This window comes from Aulonocara sp. 'chitande type north' Nkhata Bay, linkage group LG11 (assembly GCF_057382095.1).
Source record: "Aulonocara sp. 'chitande type north' Nkhata Bay isolate Kocher_YH1m ecotype deep benthic linkage group LG11, A_spYH_male_GT1.1, whole genome shotgun sequence".
In the NCBI taxonomy this organism is placed as follows: domain Eukaryota; kingdom Metazoa; phylum Chordata; class Actinopteri; order Cichliformes; family Cichlidae; genus Aulonocara; species Aulonocara sp. 'chitande type north' Nkhata Bay.
In genome coordinates this window covers 11,354,555-11,370,830 of record NC_141354.1, presented here as the reverse complement: position 1 = coordinate 11,370,830, position 16,276 = coordinate 11,354,555, and the positions used below count along the sequence as shown (strand labels likewise).

The following is a 16,276-nucleotide window of genomic DNA, read 5'->3' as shown; positions in this document are numbered from 1 at the left end:
TTCTCAGACCTGATCCAGGCCACCCAAGAAACCAACGTGAACGTCCCCCAGATGGCCGACACGCTGATAGAGAGGGCTGGCAATGCCAGCTGGGTGGTGGTTTTCAAAGCCCTGATCACCACACACCACCTTATGGTGCATGGCAATGAGGTGAGATCACAATACACGCAAACGTAGTTTCCACTTTGAGTCTTTTTGTGGCCATTAATGTGGGTTTAGCCCCCCCGCAGACACAACAGAGGCCTGTAGTTGTTCAGGAATAGCCTTGTTTATGTAGGTTTGGTTTTGATCTCAGTTCATCCAGCAATATAAAGACATAACAACAGGTAAAATCTGCAGCAGTTATGTTTTTCCCTGTGAAAATGTAACCAGAAAAGATGAATCAGTAGTTTTCTTAGTTCTGCCAGCCTAGTGAACTGATATTTTCATTTTTTGTGTGTGTGAATAGTTTTAAACTTTAGGTGTGAATCTAAATATTGATCCACTCCAGAGAAAAAGATGCACAGTGCATGCAGTACTTTCTGTCAGCTCTATAAGGTGTCTATAGGCCTCAAGTGGCCAAAATAAATGGAAGTTCAAATCTCTTTAAGGGGAACTGAAAGAAAAAATGGGATTTTACAGGTTTAACACAGATGAAAGTTACAGTCAAGGGAGTAACATTGTGAAAAAAAACTGCACAGAGGCAATGAAAATCTGTTTGGCACCGTATATGTTCAGACAGACGAAAAGCTCTGTGAATATGAGGATGAATTGGCTCGGTAAATATAGTGTTTGGCTTTTTTGTGCTGTCGAGTCATCCAGATACCACTATTGTCCATTATTATTGTCATGTGTACATATCTCTGTCAATATCGACAGCCTGCATAAAGTTTAGTTTGTGCTTTTCTTCGTATTTATATGAGGCGGTAGAGCTTGATAGGTGTTAGACTTCTACCTGCTCTTTGGACTTAATACATTTATTTACACCACCATGAGTTTGTGTATGTCTGACGCCAAAAATCATTGCTGTATTTTGTTTTGTGCTTAATTTTTATTTGTTTGTTGGAAATGTAACTATCAGTGAGAGCACCAGCATTTCTTCACCTATGGCCGTGGATGTCCCCACTCCCACCCATAAAGAAAGAGAAACAGCAAAACCCATTCATAATCCCATTCATTCAATGGCAGTTTTGCTTTAGCCGAGGGACTGGCCTGGCCCTGACCCCCTGACCCAAATGTTGTCCTGATACATGAAGAAAGCCGAAGGCTCTGATGGGGAACTCGTAGAAATAAACAGCAGATGACACAAAGCAGAGAGAGAAATACTGATACACAAATATTCTTCAGAAAAGCAAACACACTGTGGCTAATTGGGGAATAAGCCATTACTTTCTCTGCCCTAACGTTTCCTATTTATTATTATGAGGTAGGGGATTGCATTTCCCGGCATGAGCTGACAGGAAGCAGATGAGATTTAGCAACTGGAAGATAACAGCATTGACCCTTGCAGTCCCCGCAGCAGATGTCAGAGGAAAGGACAAGTGTAATTGCTTTATCATGGGCCACAATGGGATGCTGTGGCACTGCACATGCATCTTTTAATAATGGATCTCAGTGTGTACATAATGTCACGAGGGGAATTTTTCCCCATGTTTTTACTCTAATCTGCCGGATGTGGATGTGAATGTGGGCACAAGACTTCTGTATGATTTAATCGTAAAGTTTGCCTTATGGAAACTAGTTGTTCTGAATAACCAGGTTAAAAAAACAAAAACATAAAATAAGAAATAAATAAATCTAAATATCTTTTTTTTCTAGACTTGGTTAACTTCACATTTTCAGTTATTTTCATTTTGTTTGAGCTTTAACAGATATACAGTAATAAGCTCTTTCAGGCCACAATTGCTGGCCATCTGCAAGCTGCTTTACAACCCACTTCAACCCAGCTTCTCCTTTCATGGTTTCTTTGATTTGATTGATGCCTTATCTGCAGTCATTGATGCCTCCTTTGACTTTCCATGGAAGCACATAAAAAAGAGGGAGATCCAAGAGCAGATACAGCTTACTTTGTTATTTTCATCCAAAGGATTCAAACTTCTTTAAATTATTGTTTCAGGCACGGAAAAGCCCCCCAAAAACCCCAAAACCCAAACCAAACCAAAAATCTTTGTTTACTTGAGGACTAGATTATTTGTTGGGTAAAATATTGCTTTTTTTGCACATTTACAGCATTTTAGAAAGCCTTAGAAAGCCTTTCTGAGCAGATTTCTCTTTATTACATGAAACTTTATTTCCCAGCCCTCTCCTTGATATTCACACCCTCCCACTCATAAAGCTGCAGCACTGCTCCTTCAATGCTGATTTTCTGTTCAAGAAAATCAAAAAAGTATAGAGTCACACCTTTTATGTCTATTCTCAGAGGGCCTTACTGCATCTGTACCGAACAGCTCCTTAGAGATTCAACCATCTGTTTAAAAATGATAATCAGCTATAGAATTAACAGTGAATATGCCATGTGTTCATTACTGAAGTCTCTTAGGATGATTCGCTAACCTTGTGTGTGCATATTTTCCTGCAGAGATTCCTCCAGTTCCTGGCATCTAGAAACACCTTGTTCAACCTCAGCAACTTCCTGGACAGAACTGGCTCCCATGGTGCGTGGCGTTCCCTTCCCTCTGTCCAGTTTCTGACACACCTGCCCATGTTCCCTAACTTTAAGTAATCCTGGATCCCACCACTAATTGATTCAGCCCATTTCTGCATCTCTATTAGCTCAGTTTAGGATGTTTGAAGATACAAAAGCAGAACAAACTTGAATTTTAAAAGCAAGCAGCAGCAACACTTCCAGTAACCCCCGTTCCTTTCAGTCAATTTTGTTCCAGTCACGTTATTTCTGTCTTTTTGTGATGAATTGTAGGTCCAAAAGCTGTTCTTATGAGCATTTTGCCTGCTAGTTGAACTACATAATGTGGAAAGCCATTTTTAAGACTATTTAAAATCTAAATTAGTTTAACAGGAGGATTATGTAATCTGGGTTTACTGAGGTAAGCACTGTTATGGTGATTCTACACTGACAAAATCCCCATTAAATTTATTCCTTTAAAAGTGGTTTAGGAAGGTTAAGTCAGAAGCTCTGTACTACTCTTTTGGTTGGCTGTCTTTACTTCAAAGTCAAAGTCAAAGTCAACTTTATTGTCAATTCTGCCACATGTACAGGACATACAGAGAATAGAAACTACGTTACCCTCAATCCCTAGATAAAATAGCAAATGAACATTTAAATATAAGAGTGATTAAAAAATGCAGGTAAAATAATTAAAAAGTAAAAATTTAAATAAATACAATACAATTTTACATATAACAAGAAAGCTATACAATATACAATATAATGGGTAAATGACATTGGGTGTAAACCAGGCAGAGTAGTGCAAATAGGCAAATAGTGCAAATGGAGATCTAGTAATATACGGTTAGAGATAGTATAACAACAAAGTCTTATGAGGTAATGGCAGTCCAATGCTCCACAAAATGACTGGTAACTGGTGCAGGCCAGTGAGTGAGTCAGAGTGTGTGTGTGTGTGTGTGTGACAGAGTTCAGTGAGACCGTGGAGGAGAGAGGGGAGAGGGGGCAGAATCGGGAGGGAGTTACTTGTAATCAAAATGAGACTAGCTTTCATACTTTTAGTCCTTAACAGAGTACAGCTCATCAGCTGCTGACACTAGCTCATATTCTTTGTAGTACAAATACAAAGTTTAGCTTTAGATTGCGATAACTCTATATAAAGCTAAAGCTAAGTGCTAAGTTTAGCGTAGCATAACTAACGGCACAAGCTTTGTAAAACTAAAACTGGTCATTTGTACACATTTTGTATCATTTTGTTTGTTATTAGAGACGAAATATAATTACATAAGAGATAAAAACTTACATGCATCCAATTTCTATAAAACCATAAAAAAATACAAATATTCAACTTAATTCACATTAAGAGGAAATGGAAAAGTAAATGAACTGATTAAAAAAAAACGCAAAGTGAAACAAAACAGAACAATTTCAAACCAAAAAGTTTTTCCATGTCATGATTTACACAATATAGGCCCACAGCTTCTCCAGCACACACCCTGCTCCTTGAAATATTTAAGTGCTGGGGTTATGGAGCTAGGTATGCCCCACTTAGATCTTAAATGCCCTTTTAATGTTAGAGCTAATTTTAAGACTTGTTTAACTCTGTATATTGAAATAAGCATTATTTATAGGCCAAGGGCAGACTTAACTTTCCCTGGATCATCTTTATTAAACATTAAATCTGTGACTTGGCTAACCAGGCCACAGTCAGAAGCTTTTATTTAAGTATTTTCCATAGAAGCCTATGTGAGGCCTACCACCTGTCATTAGTTTTAACAAGATACCTCCGCCCTATTATGAGTAGATTTGGAATCATAAGCCCCTTAAGAGATCAGTTGTCCTTCTTTTTGAAACACATATAACACATATATATGTGTTTGAAACACATATATATGTTAAATAATGTTGTAATTGCTCAATTTTACAGTCATGCTAACTTTCCCTCGCTGTTTACAGCCATTATGCTAGCCTAAGCTAAAATCTCTTAGCTTCACTTTTATAATTTGCATACAGACATGTAGGTTGAATGAAGATTGAAGCGACAGGCATTTGGAAAAAGCTAGTCTGACTTTGGTGTCATTTTTGATATATACAACCTTTCAACACTTTGCTAATGTCTTTCTTGCACTGGGAGCTGTGCATGTGGATGCTTATGCGTATTTTGTCCTCAGGCCTCGACATGTCCACATTTATCAGACGCTACAGCCGCTATCTCAACGAGAAGGCCTTCTCCTACAGACAGATGTCTTTTGACTTTGGCCGTGTCAAGAAAGGGTGCAGTATCTATTTCTCAAATGGCCTTGCTGCATGATTAATTCAGCTCTGTTATTGATTTTTCATCTTTTAACATGCTTTTCCTACCCAAGATCAGAAATATACACTTTATGCAAGTCGGTGTCCATATCAGTCAGAATAGCACATATCCCAAAGCCACAAAGGTCATGTTTATGAGTAGGATTGGCTCCATCACCTCCAGCCTGGCACTGAACCACGTGCATTGCTTTACTGGCATGTAGAGATGAATACAGAGAGGGGTAACACTCATGCTTATGGATGGGACTGCTCTATTTAGCTGGCAGTCACAAGGTCCCTCTAGCTAGATAAACTGGCACTGAGAAATAGACTTCAGAATAAAGACAAAATACAGATGAGACACAGTGGCGGATACTTGTGTGTGACAGGTTCAGAGGCTGGATTCATTTCAGTGGTTAGTAGACCATGTCTTCCCCAATAATCAAGGGAGTGGGGTTTGTTCATAGTAGCTTTCTCCCCAGGCTCTGTTTTACAGAGCTGCTGCTTAAACCTCACAATTTCCATTTCTTTCTGTCTCAGAGCTGAGGGTGTGATGAGGACCATGTCAGTAGAGAAGCTGCTGAAAGGAATGCCTACTCTGCAGAGCCAGATCGACGCACTGCTGGAATTTGATGTGAGTGACACTCGCTAATAGGCGACAATGTCACACTGCAAGGCATCCTGACATTGCCCTAGAGATACTGAACAGCTGTAACAAAACTGTGTACTGTAGCAGCATCTATGAAGAAGTGATACATGATATCAGGCCACATTGTTTGGAGTCATAGTTTAGCTTTACGTCTAACATTAGAAGGGTAAAGACCTACAAGATGACAACATGACCGCTACAAAACTGAACGTGGAGGTACATCCACTCGTACGGAACGAGTAAACCTGACTGTGTGCTGGGTAACTTGCCAGACCATTTTGAAGAAGGATATTAAACTTTTCTCAAGTATACATACTAATTTGACTATGTTAAATGAAGACGCTGATCATAGGAAACATTTTACGAAGATTTTGACTTCAGCTATATTTGTCCCCTCAGGTGCATCCAAAGGATCTCAACAATGGAGTGATAAATGCCTGCTTTCTCCTGCTCTTCAAAGATCTGATCAAGTTATATGCCTGCTATAATGACGGCATCATCAACCTGTTAGGTAAAGAGTCACCCCTGAACTTTACCTTTATGAGTCGGTATTTACACCACTGTCTTGATGGGTGAGCAGATGGATTTCATTTCTAACACTACTCCTGAAAGAAAAAACGGGTGGCAAATACTTTTTGTCTGTGGAAACGGTTGGATATGTATACCGCAGAGTAATAGGAAAAGCTTTGGGTGAAATTCAGGGGGATAGGGTGTCACATTTCAACCTCTTTTCTTTCTAGAAAAATTTTTTCAAATGAAGAGAAGCCAGTGTAAAGATGGGCTTGAGATCTACAAGCGGTTCCTGACAAGAATGACTCGAGTTTCCGAATTCTTCAAAATTGCTGAGGTAACCTTCTGAGCAGCAGGTGTCACTGATTGGCTGGGAGCTGAAGTACATTCTGGCAGTTGTTGTCTTACCTCTTGTTGTTTTCTTTTAAAGGAAGTGGGAATAGACAAAAATGACATACCTGAGCTTACTAAGGTAAGACTGTCAAATTTGGGTTTTGGGCCATTTTGGGAGATATAATATTCTTTTAGACTACAAGCTAACAGACTAACTAACAGTGGTGTGGTCTTTCTAACCATATTGCATGTAATATGAATGTCTAAAGCTACTATTTGTTTTTTCTGCTGTGTCCACCACAACTGCTCCCACTTGACAATGATCAGAAATTCACAAACAGGAACCACACAACCGCCACACAACCAATAAGCTGTGTTCATTTGTTGATTGACGGTCCCCGTGGCTCCCCTTCTCTTTTTACTTTCAGAGATGCAGATCGATCATTCAGGCTGAGAGTGTGAGTAGTTAGCAGTGCACAGAGCTAGCTTTGGGAGCAAGCAGGTTAGGGAAAGTAGTCATTTAAACTCTCGTTGAGTGCACTGAATTGAAGCACACTGCACAGTGAGTGCAGACCCAGCAGACATACACCAGGCGCTCTGACAAAGTGGGATGATGTGACTAGCCAGCTGGATGAAACCTAGGACATGCTGAGCAATGCTGCTGATCAGGTGGCTGATTTTAGCATAGCTAGCTTTCGTTCAACAACTGTATAAAACAGCAGATTGTTATCCTCAGAATGTGCTGCAGTTTCCATGACAGCTATAGGGTCACATGATTAATTTTTCCTAATCTGATTCCTGATTTATTTATAATAAGCAATCCCCAGGATGAGAAACCTAATTTTCCAGCTGTTTCCTGAATCAGTTGCAGTTATTAAAGCTCTGTTCTGCTGTGGAAACTCTGTGGCTAAGGTTGTTCCTTTCAGACATGGCAGCCTTGCATGAAAAGTGTGCTGTAGTGCTGTCTGAAGCTTGTTAGGTCATTGCTGAGCAAGTTGCAAAAAAACATTTGAACTGAAACAGAACACCTTTTTCTGGAGATACAGGTTGGATGGCTGTGAAATATATCAGCTCACATAAGAGTTAAAAGAAGTTAGCTGTGTTAGCTTTAACCTTCTGTTTCTGCATTTCAGGTACTGTCTGTTTACATAAAGTTAGCTGAGAATTTCAAAACCAGTGTCATGTCTGTGTGCTAAAAATGAGGCGTTTCTTATGTGCGTCTTCTCATTCCTAGAAACATGGAATTAAATTAGTTTTACTATTTTTAATAAAGACAAAAAAGAGCAGGTTATGTTTTTTCTGGTGAAATATTTAATGGATAGACCAGTATTTAGTCTAAGCTAAATAAGAACTTCCTAGCACTAGCTTCATATTTATCTAAACCTGAAACATCTTACACATGTCAATCATCAAAAAAAAAACTTCTTCATTAAATGTTTGGATGTTGTATTTTCCTCAGGTTTTTCCCTATTAATCTGTACACTATGTTACATTCTTCTATTGTCCCTCAATTAAAATATAGTCAGTTATTTCTTTTATTTTATTTAATAGAAAAAAAGTGTTATTGTACTCATAAATATACATCGATTTGTGTGTAATTAGTAGAGCTGGGCGATATGAGATTTTTTCATATCACGATATGTTTTTTTCATTTCAGGCGATAACGATATCTATCACGATATCAGCCAAATAACTATATTTGTACGATTTAAATGTGCCGTTGCTCACAAGTGAAATGTGAAATAATCAGCAGCTTGTTTTTATTTAAATATTTATTTCCCATAATAGGTTCAACAGGGTAGATGTGCTTAAGGAACATGAGACTTTTTCAGATAAAGGCAAATATTGCAAACTACACAAAAGGCAGCCGCTAAAGCGTTTAAGTTTCAAAATAGAACAAACGAAACAGACTAAATTGTCAATTCCACTTAGAAACAAAATATTAATTCTAAAAATAAATCTTAGTTTGTTTTACAGAAGAACAGACAAAACTGACTAACTTTTGTCAATATCAAATAAACTGAGAACTAAAAGGAAATTCTCAATCTCTCCTTGTTGTATAGCTTAGCTTTTCAAACAGTTTTAACAGTTACTTTAGTCTGACAAAAGCCGAATGACGAATTAGCGCTTCCAGTCAGAGACTGAGGCTACGTCCACACGTACACGGGTATTTTTGAAAACGGAGATTTTCCCTTTTCGTTTTAAAAAATAATCCCGTCCACACATAAAGGCAGAAATGAAGGAAAACGCTGCTATGAACATGCCAAAGCAGCAGGTGGCGCTAGATTCCTAACCGTGCAGAAATGTTGGCCAATCAGAAGTCTAGAAGCCTCGGTGGGAAAAAGTAAACAAAGCTGCGGCATAGAAGCAGAACCGAGTCGTATGTGTGGACGGACAGTAACTGTGTGTATATGTAAGCATTTAAACACTGCAGAGAGTAGAATTAACAGTATTGTAGAAATTCATTTCACCGAAACAATAACGTGGCGCACAGTGTGACGCATGCACCAGTTTATTGTATTTCCAGACTTGCTTTCGGCACAATTTACAGTGCACGCTACTCTGTTTTTTGTCAGACTTGAAATAGCCGAAATACCTTCACACTACGGAACTTCTATGGCTCTTCCGTTCGACAATCTCTCCGGCACTGGAACCATCATCTGTTTTCTCTTCGGTCACGCTCGGTTGATTTTTCTAGTCGGCACACTCATTTCCTCCATTACCCGCTGGCTCCATTACCCGCTGGCTGCTTCCCAAACAAACACACGTGCGGCTTGGCACTTGTGCTGTACGTAACAAGTCACGCGACGTGACGCTGCGGCTGTGATTGGTTCGGCTCTGCGCTACTTAATTTGGATTGGCTGACCTTTTTTTTTTATTTAAGAGGACAAGAGCGGCGAGGTCTATCGCGATAGTTTAATTTCTCTATCGAGTAAAAGTTATATCGCGATACATATCGTTATCGTTCTATCGCCCAGCTCTAGTAATTAGGTCACAAACTTATAATTAACTCAGGTAAAATACAAAGGAGTGTGTGTCAGTCTGTGCGAGCTGCCATGGTGTCCAGCCATATTAAAAATACAGTGGCCGAGATGGACATCGTTGTTCCGCCAAGTCATGTTTTATTTATTTGGCCACATATATTGTACAGCAGAGGTGTAGAATAAGAGAACTCGTAGGTGTTCATTTAAAGGAAAGAGATGACATGACCGGCATCTGGATAAAATGTGATTCTCTTCAACCTTCAAACCTTGGAACACATGGAAATGTGCATAAACATATTTTTTTCCCTGATATTGTTGCAAGTACTGATTGTCGGCAGATTAGAGTTTTAACCCTCCTGTCTCTGGACAGCTGACAAGAGCTGGCTAAAAAACAACAACAGTTGGTTATAATTTAACATTGTGCCAACTAATGTTAGGCTTGAGTGTCTTAAAAATCACACTTTCCCTCTAATAAACAGTTTGATTGCATTTGCACATCATATGAGATTTTTTTTTTTTTTTTTTTGCTAAGTGTCCAAGTCCAACAATATTAGATCCACTCGAAATAAAATTTTACTAATGTCGGCTAACAGCAGCTGGCAGCAGCTGAGAGAAACTAACACCATCTTACTGACTCATCGACTCCTATCACTAACATGGCAGCTAACAGCAGCTAACAGTGGCTAACAGCAGTGTTCACCAACAGAAAAGTTCAAGATATCCTCAACAACTCACCCCAGTATTGCTGCCATCAGTCAGAATTGAGCTTCTCTGTCTCATCGACTCACATCAGACCCCTTTCACAAAGTTTTATGGCTTCCTCCAGAGCAAATAAATGTAGAGACGTAGACGCATTTTGCCAGCTGAGGTAAACAGCCGAGTGACAGCATACACTTGCTACAGATGATTGACGGCTAGAGTTGTTTTACCTATAGCGGCCACAGTAGGAAGTTTTAGGAACTTAAATTGGGAGGGGTAAGAAAACAGAATTCAGTTGACTGCAATCTGCAATCTACTGGCCTCTAGTGGTAAATTTTACACAATAACTTATGAAGGAAGTTTGGGAAGCATATAAACATGGCGTTCTAGCAACATCTGGCCCCAACATGGCATGCTGATGTTCTGCTTATAGAGAAATTCTTTATTCTTTGCTTCCTTTGGGTTGGATTTCTTGACTTTTCTGACAATGCCATTCAGATGGTGGCCATATTGTAATATGAGGAAAATTTGATACAGAGTTAAGAGTCCAGACACTGACTGTTTATGACTGTTTCTGAGCAGGAGAAAAGAAAACTAAACAAATCTCTTTCTGTTATTTTGATAAAACAAGCTATAAATATTAAATGGTACTAGATCAGCTATCCAAACTGCCACAGTTTCCTTTACCAGCTACTGTTAAAAACTATCAGCAATAAATTGTCATAACAGCATCACTGATCATTACAGACTAACCTACAGACAGTAAATTCTCTCAGAATATTGTGATAAAATGCAGTTGATGAGTGCAGGAGAAAAAACTATCAGTCTTACAGAGCCTTGAAACCTTTATTTCAGTATCTAATACAGATTTCTATTCTCATCCCTTCTAGGAGGATTTACATCAGCACAAACAAGACAGAATAATTTTAGCATTGACTAACTTGCTGTGTTGTTATGTCATCACTCATGCACACTTTGTGTTGTTTTGTTGTTGTTGTTTTTGTTAGAGCAACAAGTAGATGTAGAAATTATCCTTCCAGTGATGGCAGTGTCAGCCATACGTTCATACGTTATCCTGGAAGCTTTTTGCTATCACAGAGATTTGGGTCAGAAGCTTTTCGTATTGGCTTCCTAAAACGAGAGCCATTATTGCATTTGTCTAAGCTTTGCAATAATGGAGTTAAACAGTTAAAACGTCCTCTGTACAGAGAACAGTTTGTACTGAGTAGTGAGGACAGACACTTTAAAGTCCCAGGGTGATAATGATCTATCTATTCCTCTCAGTGTCAAGACAAAATGATCTGCCTTGTAAGTCTTCAGTTTTAAAAGGGAGCTATAAATAAACAGACCCAGAAAACTGTGCAGAGAATTAAATAAAGTGTTATAGGAAGAACAAAAACCTTTTCTGAGATTCTTAAGAATTTTTCTAAATATCATACTATCCTTTTTACTGCACATCATTAGGTGATCATGTTGAGTTTAGCTTGATTGAGCATGCAGCTCCGCATCGTGGCTGTTATTAGCATGAAGATGCTTCTGTATCTGCTCTATTCTGAATGTGGTGTCCCGGTGCTTGTGTAACAGTTATTGTTTATTGTCCATTTTAGTATGTATAATGCTATGAAAGCCTCCCCTTATTTCTTTATCATTTACTTCCAAGAACCCAGTGATTTTTCTTTAGACATTGGCTGCTTTTTTTACTCATTTTCAGTTCAGTCTTTGTACAGGATTTTTTTTTTGTTTTAGTTATGTTTTGTTTTTTGTTTAGGCACTTAATACTGCTCCTTGAATCATTCAAGTATATAAAAAAAACCAACTTAAGGCATTGAATAGTGATGTGTCCTCAGAAAGAAACAGTTTTCCATGATATATTTAGGCATTTTGTTACTAGCAGCTTTTACTAAAACAAAGTTTGTTCTTTAGTTGTATGAAAGCAACATAGTTTGACCAGCATAAGCATTCCTATTTTTACACCAACAAGCTGATTCCCAAAGAGCTATTAGCCAAGAACTTTATATATTATGATATTTTGATACCCTCAGACTTTAATTCACTATGTAATAGCAATGGGAAAGCATCTGATTGTCAACAGCTTCACTTTTCAGTGTGACAGTGATCCCAAACCCACACTGCCAATGCAGTAAAACCATACCTGAAAAACAAATAATAAAACACTATCAATCATGGATTGGTCTCCTCAGATTTAGGACCTCAGCATTACTGAAGCAGCGTCAGATCATCTTGAAAGAGAACAGAACAATGAATGAGTGCTTAGATTCCATTAAAGTTGAGAACTTCCTCCAACTCCCAGCTCCCCATTGAATTCAGAGTCCACTTCAAGATTCTGGTACTGACTTATAGAGCTCCTCATGGACAAGCTCCTGCCTACATCATTGAACTTCTACAGCCCTATGTCCCTAGCAGGTCTCGTAGGTCAAGTAATCAGGGTCTACTTGTCATTCATCATACAAGCCTGAGAACTAAGGGAGACAGAGCTTTTGCCACTTTTGCTCCCAGACTGTGGAACTCTCTCCCACTGAGCTTAAGATCTCTGGACTCAGTAGCTTCTTGAAAAAAACCCAACTAAAACACATTGTTTTAAAATTGCATTTTGTTAACTGTTGTCTGTTTTGTTTTATACTTTGTTATTCTTGTGTGAAGCACTTTGTGATCTTTTATCTAGAAAGGTGCTATATAAATGAAGTTTTAATAAAGTTTACTTACTTACAAAAGGCAGCCAACATCCAAAGAACAGCTTTGAATACGCTTCAAGAAACCTGGAGAACGATTGTGGAAGAAGGCATGCCTAAATCTGTGTCCACTGTGTGACAGAAGGTCAATTAAAATACTGTATATCAAAAACCAAAGATCAATTTACAATATTGTGAGGGTTAAAAAAGAAAAGAAAATGGATGTAAAGACCCAACAGACAACCAGCACAGAGCAGAGCTGTCTATTTGTGCCTGAATATATTTTATACATTATAAAAAATATATTTTGGATAGCAGCAGTTTCACATTTGTTATTTTTCCTGGTTTGCATGTTTTTATCGTAAGAAATTTCCATTTCTAAAAAAGCAAACAAAAGACAAAACAAAAAGGAGAAGAAGCTAGTACTCCAAAAGAGCATGTTTCTTTTATGGATTTAATTAAGTGCTGGACGAAGGAGCCAGTCAGGATATTTTGCAGCCCTAATGTGTTAAAACTCAAGTCACAGTTAAGGCAATGTGCCAGCCTAAGGTTCACTTTGGAGCGGTGCATTCAGAGATGTAGTAAAATGAAAATAGAGTGAGGTGTTCCAAGAGTCAGTGCTGCTGAGTCAATGTTGATTAGATTAGACAGAGAAAATAAAACTGAGCAGGGAGGACAATTATCAGAGCATCATGCAGGAATACGAGAAGGCAGAACAGCCATCAGGATATTAGCCAGTCTGCAGCCTATCAGCGTATTAGAAAAAAGGCACTTAAGTAATCTCCTCAGCTGCTGTCCTTCTATTTCATAGCCACCACGAAGAAGCCCTTGTTAAAGAGGCATTCGCACAATCCAAATGTGATCTATAAATTACCCTGTGCACCCTGGTCTGCTCTTATGCCTTTCTGTCTAACTGTACTCAACATGCTGTCTGTGTTTGAGTAATTAGCAGCCCCTCTCTGTGTATTTGTCTGCAGGCCCCCGAAAGCCTTCTGGCGTCTCTGGAGACCCACCTCAACACTTTGGAGGGGAAGAAACCGTAAGTAGATCGAACAAAACACCAATTTAGTGGGTTTTTTAACGCTTAACATCAACGTTTTTGCAGGGGTTTTGCTCATCTGTAGTAAAACTCACTAATACTTCTCCAACTTGTCATTTCTTCTTATCTTTACACAATTCAGAGAGGATAAGTAAGTAATCTCTGTCCATAAGAGTAGGACTTGTAAATGTTATTTCACCACCACCATTGTTTCCCCTTATTCATCAGTGTTTTGCCTTATTCAGGTTATACATTATTTTTATATTATTACTCAGTGATTGAATAGACACAGCGTCTGAATATCCTGCATCTTTCAGAATCATCATTTCATCATCAAATCATTTGGAGTGATGACAGGCCTTGCCTTTTCGCACATGTCATCACTAACCTAACACCTTTGTATCATCCTACTGTAGAGTCAGCCCCAACTTTTACAAAGCTTCAGTCACATGTCAGTCATTACTTTCTATGTGTAATGTCAAAATAAAAAAGCTTTGTTCAAGTGGCGCTGGGGCCAAGAAGTTGTAACTCATCAATGCAGCATATATCCATTAATTGAAGATGCTTGCTTAATGGATTTGCTTTGAAATGCTTCCTGCCTGAAAACGACAAAGGGATATTTAAGCCGTCACTTTGCCTCCTGTCTCAGTAGCAGCCATTAGCTTCCATTGTGTACAGCGTTAAACTCGTTAACTCATGTGCTGTTGTTGTTCTTGCAGGTCGCCCACAAAGGTAAGCTATGCTTCATGATAATCACAATGTAGCTATGATAACAGGACTCTGTATTTATGTGTGACAACTTTCAGAGTCAAAATACAGTTGAGAACTTGAATCAAGGGCTTCACCCTTACTAGTTTTTACTTTAGATGGGTAGTGATTTATTGTTATTCATCTGTTTAGAAAGCTCGTGAATCACATTAGCTTACATGAATATATTGGTCATCATCTAACGGGGGTTGTCCTCTGCTGCAGGATGCTACCGCTAACAATAGCATGCCGGCAGCAGCAGCACCTGCTGCGCCAGCCAAGCCCGCGCCTCCCGCTGCTCCCGGTGGGCCTCCAGCCCGCCCCGTGCCGCCTGCCAAGCCCCCTCCACCCTCTGTCACTCCCACTGCACCAGTCCCCACCACTGCCAGCAAGTAAGAATTACTCATCAATATAACAGATTGTTGTAACTTATCTGCATCGATACCACATTTTAAATGGATTCCTCTGTCAACACACCCTTACTGTCTTTTTTCCCCTGTGTTCAGTGCACTTGATGATGGGTTCCTCTTGGATCTAGATCCCATGTCCTCCTCATCAGCAGGGGGCACTGCAGCGGCTTCCTCCACAACTGGATGGGGAGGTAAGGTCATTTTGATATACCAAATGAAATGTTTGAAACTCCCGTCATTTTCTGATTTGAGTACAAGCTGATATTCCCACATTTTTAGGCACTAATTGTTTATTTAGCAGCTTTGATTGACTAACATTAGCTAAAATGTTAAAAAAAAAAGGGGCTTTATAAATGAATGCCTACAAAGATATCATGCTAAATGCTGTTAGAGACAGGTCTGACCCCAGAGTAGTCCCACAACCCATTCAATCATGCTGCATTTCATTTACCTCGGAAGTTGGATGTCAGAGCCGGGACTGATGTCACTCCCAAGTTGGGTTCATTCAAGTAATAAAAGCAAAGAAAAGTAGGATTTGTTTTGCTTCTTCGGAGGTGGAGGCAGCCATACATAATTAGAAAGCAGCACAATAATAGTTTTTTTCTTGCACTTTAAATTAACGGTGCATCAAGTTCATAGATAGAGCTGGGTCAGTGCACTGTATATGGCTTATTTAACCAGTCACAAAGACACAGCAGTGGCGGCACAGATTAGAAGTTTTATTATCGTTTACATGCACTGGGGCCATTTTGGATTATGAAGTCGGGGTTGGCGGGGCTGCCCTAACTCTCTGAGTTGTAAGTAAGGGGATGTTTCAGTTAAAAATGACTGACTGGGAATTTTGGAACTTCTGACTTCTGATTTTAAATGTAATACAACATTAGTCCCAAAGATCAAGTGTTTTAGGGAAATTATGTTCGTCATATCAGATTGCTTGTCCAATACAGAACAATACAGACTCACATGACACTGTTTCAAGGCTGTATTTTGAATTCTTAGAATAGTCAGTGTAGCTCCTGATACAATGTTCAAATCAACTGGATTCATAATTTTCAGGCAAAAAGTCAGCATCCCTATAAGCTAATGATCCATGTAGGTAAACAATCAGATCCCTGGTATTATAGAGTGTTATGAATTAAACTGTGAGATCAGCTTTTTGTTTCTAACACACTCAGCTTATTTGCTTATATATCAGACAGATCAACATCAATCTTTTTCAATGTGAGAAAAACACAGAGGAAAGAAAATTTAGATCAGATCTTCTAGTTATGAATATAGATTTTTTTTTATAGAATTTTGGAAAGCTAACAAGATAATATAT

General features: G+C 38.9%; 1 protein-coding gene across 6 annotated transcripts in view; it reads left to right on the top strand.

The window, feature by feature from the left end:
- Nucleotides 1–16,276, top strand: part of snap91a (synaptosome associated protein 91a) — a 58,958-nt gene that overhangs the window by 24,481 nt on the left and 18,201 nt on the right. For all 6 annotated transcript variants that reach the window (XM_086310560.1, XM_086310563.1, XM_086310562.1 and 3 more), the window contains exons 2-12: nucleotides 8–150; nucleotides 2,558–2,633; nucleotides 4,774–4,876; nucleotides 5,435–5,528; nucleotides 5,943–6,054; nucleotides 6,284–6,390; nucleotides 6,484–6,525; nucleotides 13,737–13,798; nucleotides 14,518–14,530; nucleotides 14,771–14,937; nucleotides 15,052–15,146. In XM_086310560.1, the coding sequence (XP_086166686.1) occupies nucleotides 8–150; nucleotides 2,558–2,633; nucleotides 4,774–4,876; nucleotides 5,435–5,528; nucleotides 5,943–6,054; nucleotides 6,284–6,390; nucleotides 6,484–6,525; nucleotides 13,737–13,798; nucleotides 14,518–14,530; nucleotides 14,771–14,937; nucleotides 15,052–15,146 (1,014 nt within the window). The remainder of the gene's footprint in view (nucleotides 1–7; nucleotides 151–2,557; nucleotides 2,634–4,773; nucleotides 4,877–5,434; nucleotides 5,529–5,942; nucleotides 6,055–6,283; nucleotides 6,391–6,483; nucleotides 6,526–13,736; nucleotides 13,799–14,517; nucleotides 14,531–14,770; nucleotides 14,938–15,051; nucleotides 15,147–16,276) is intronic.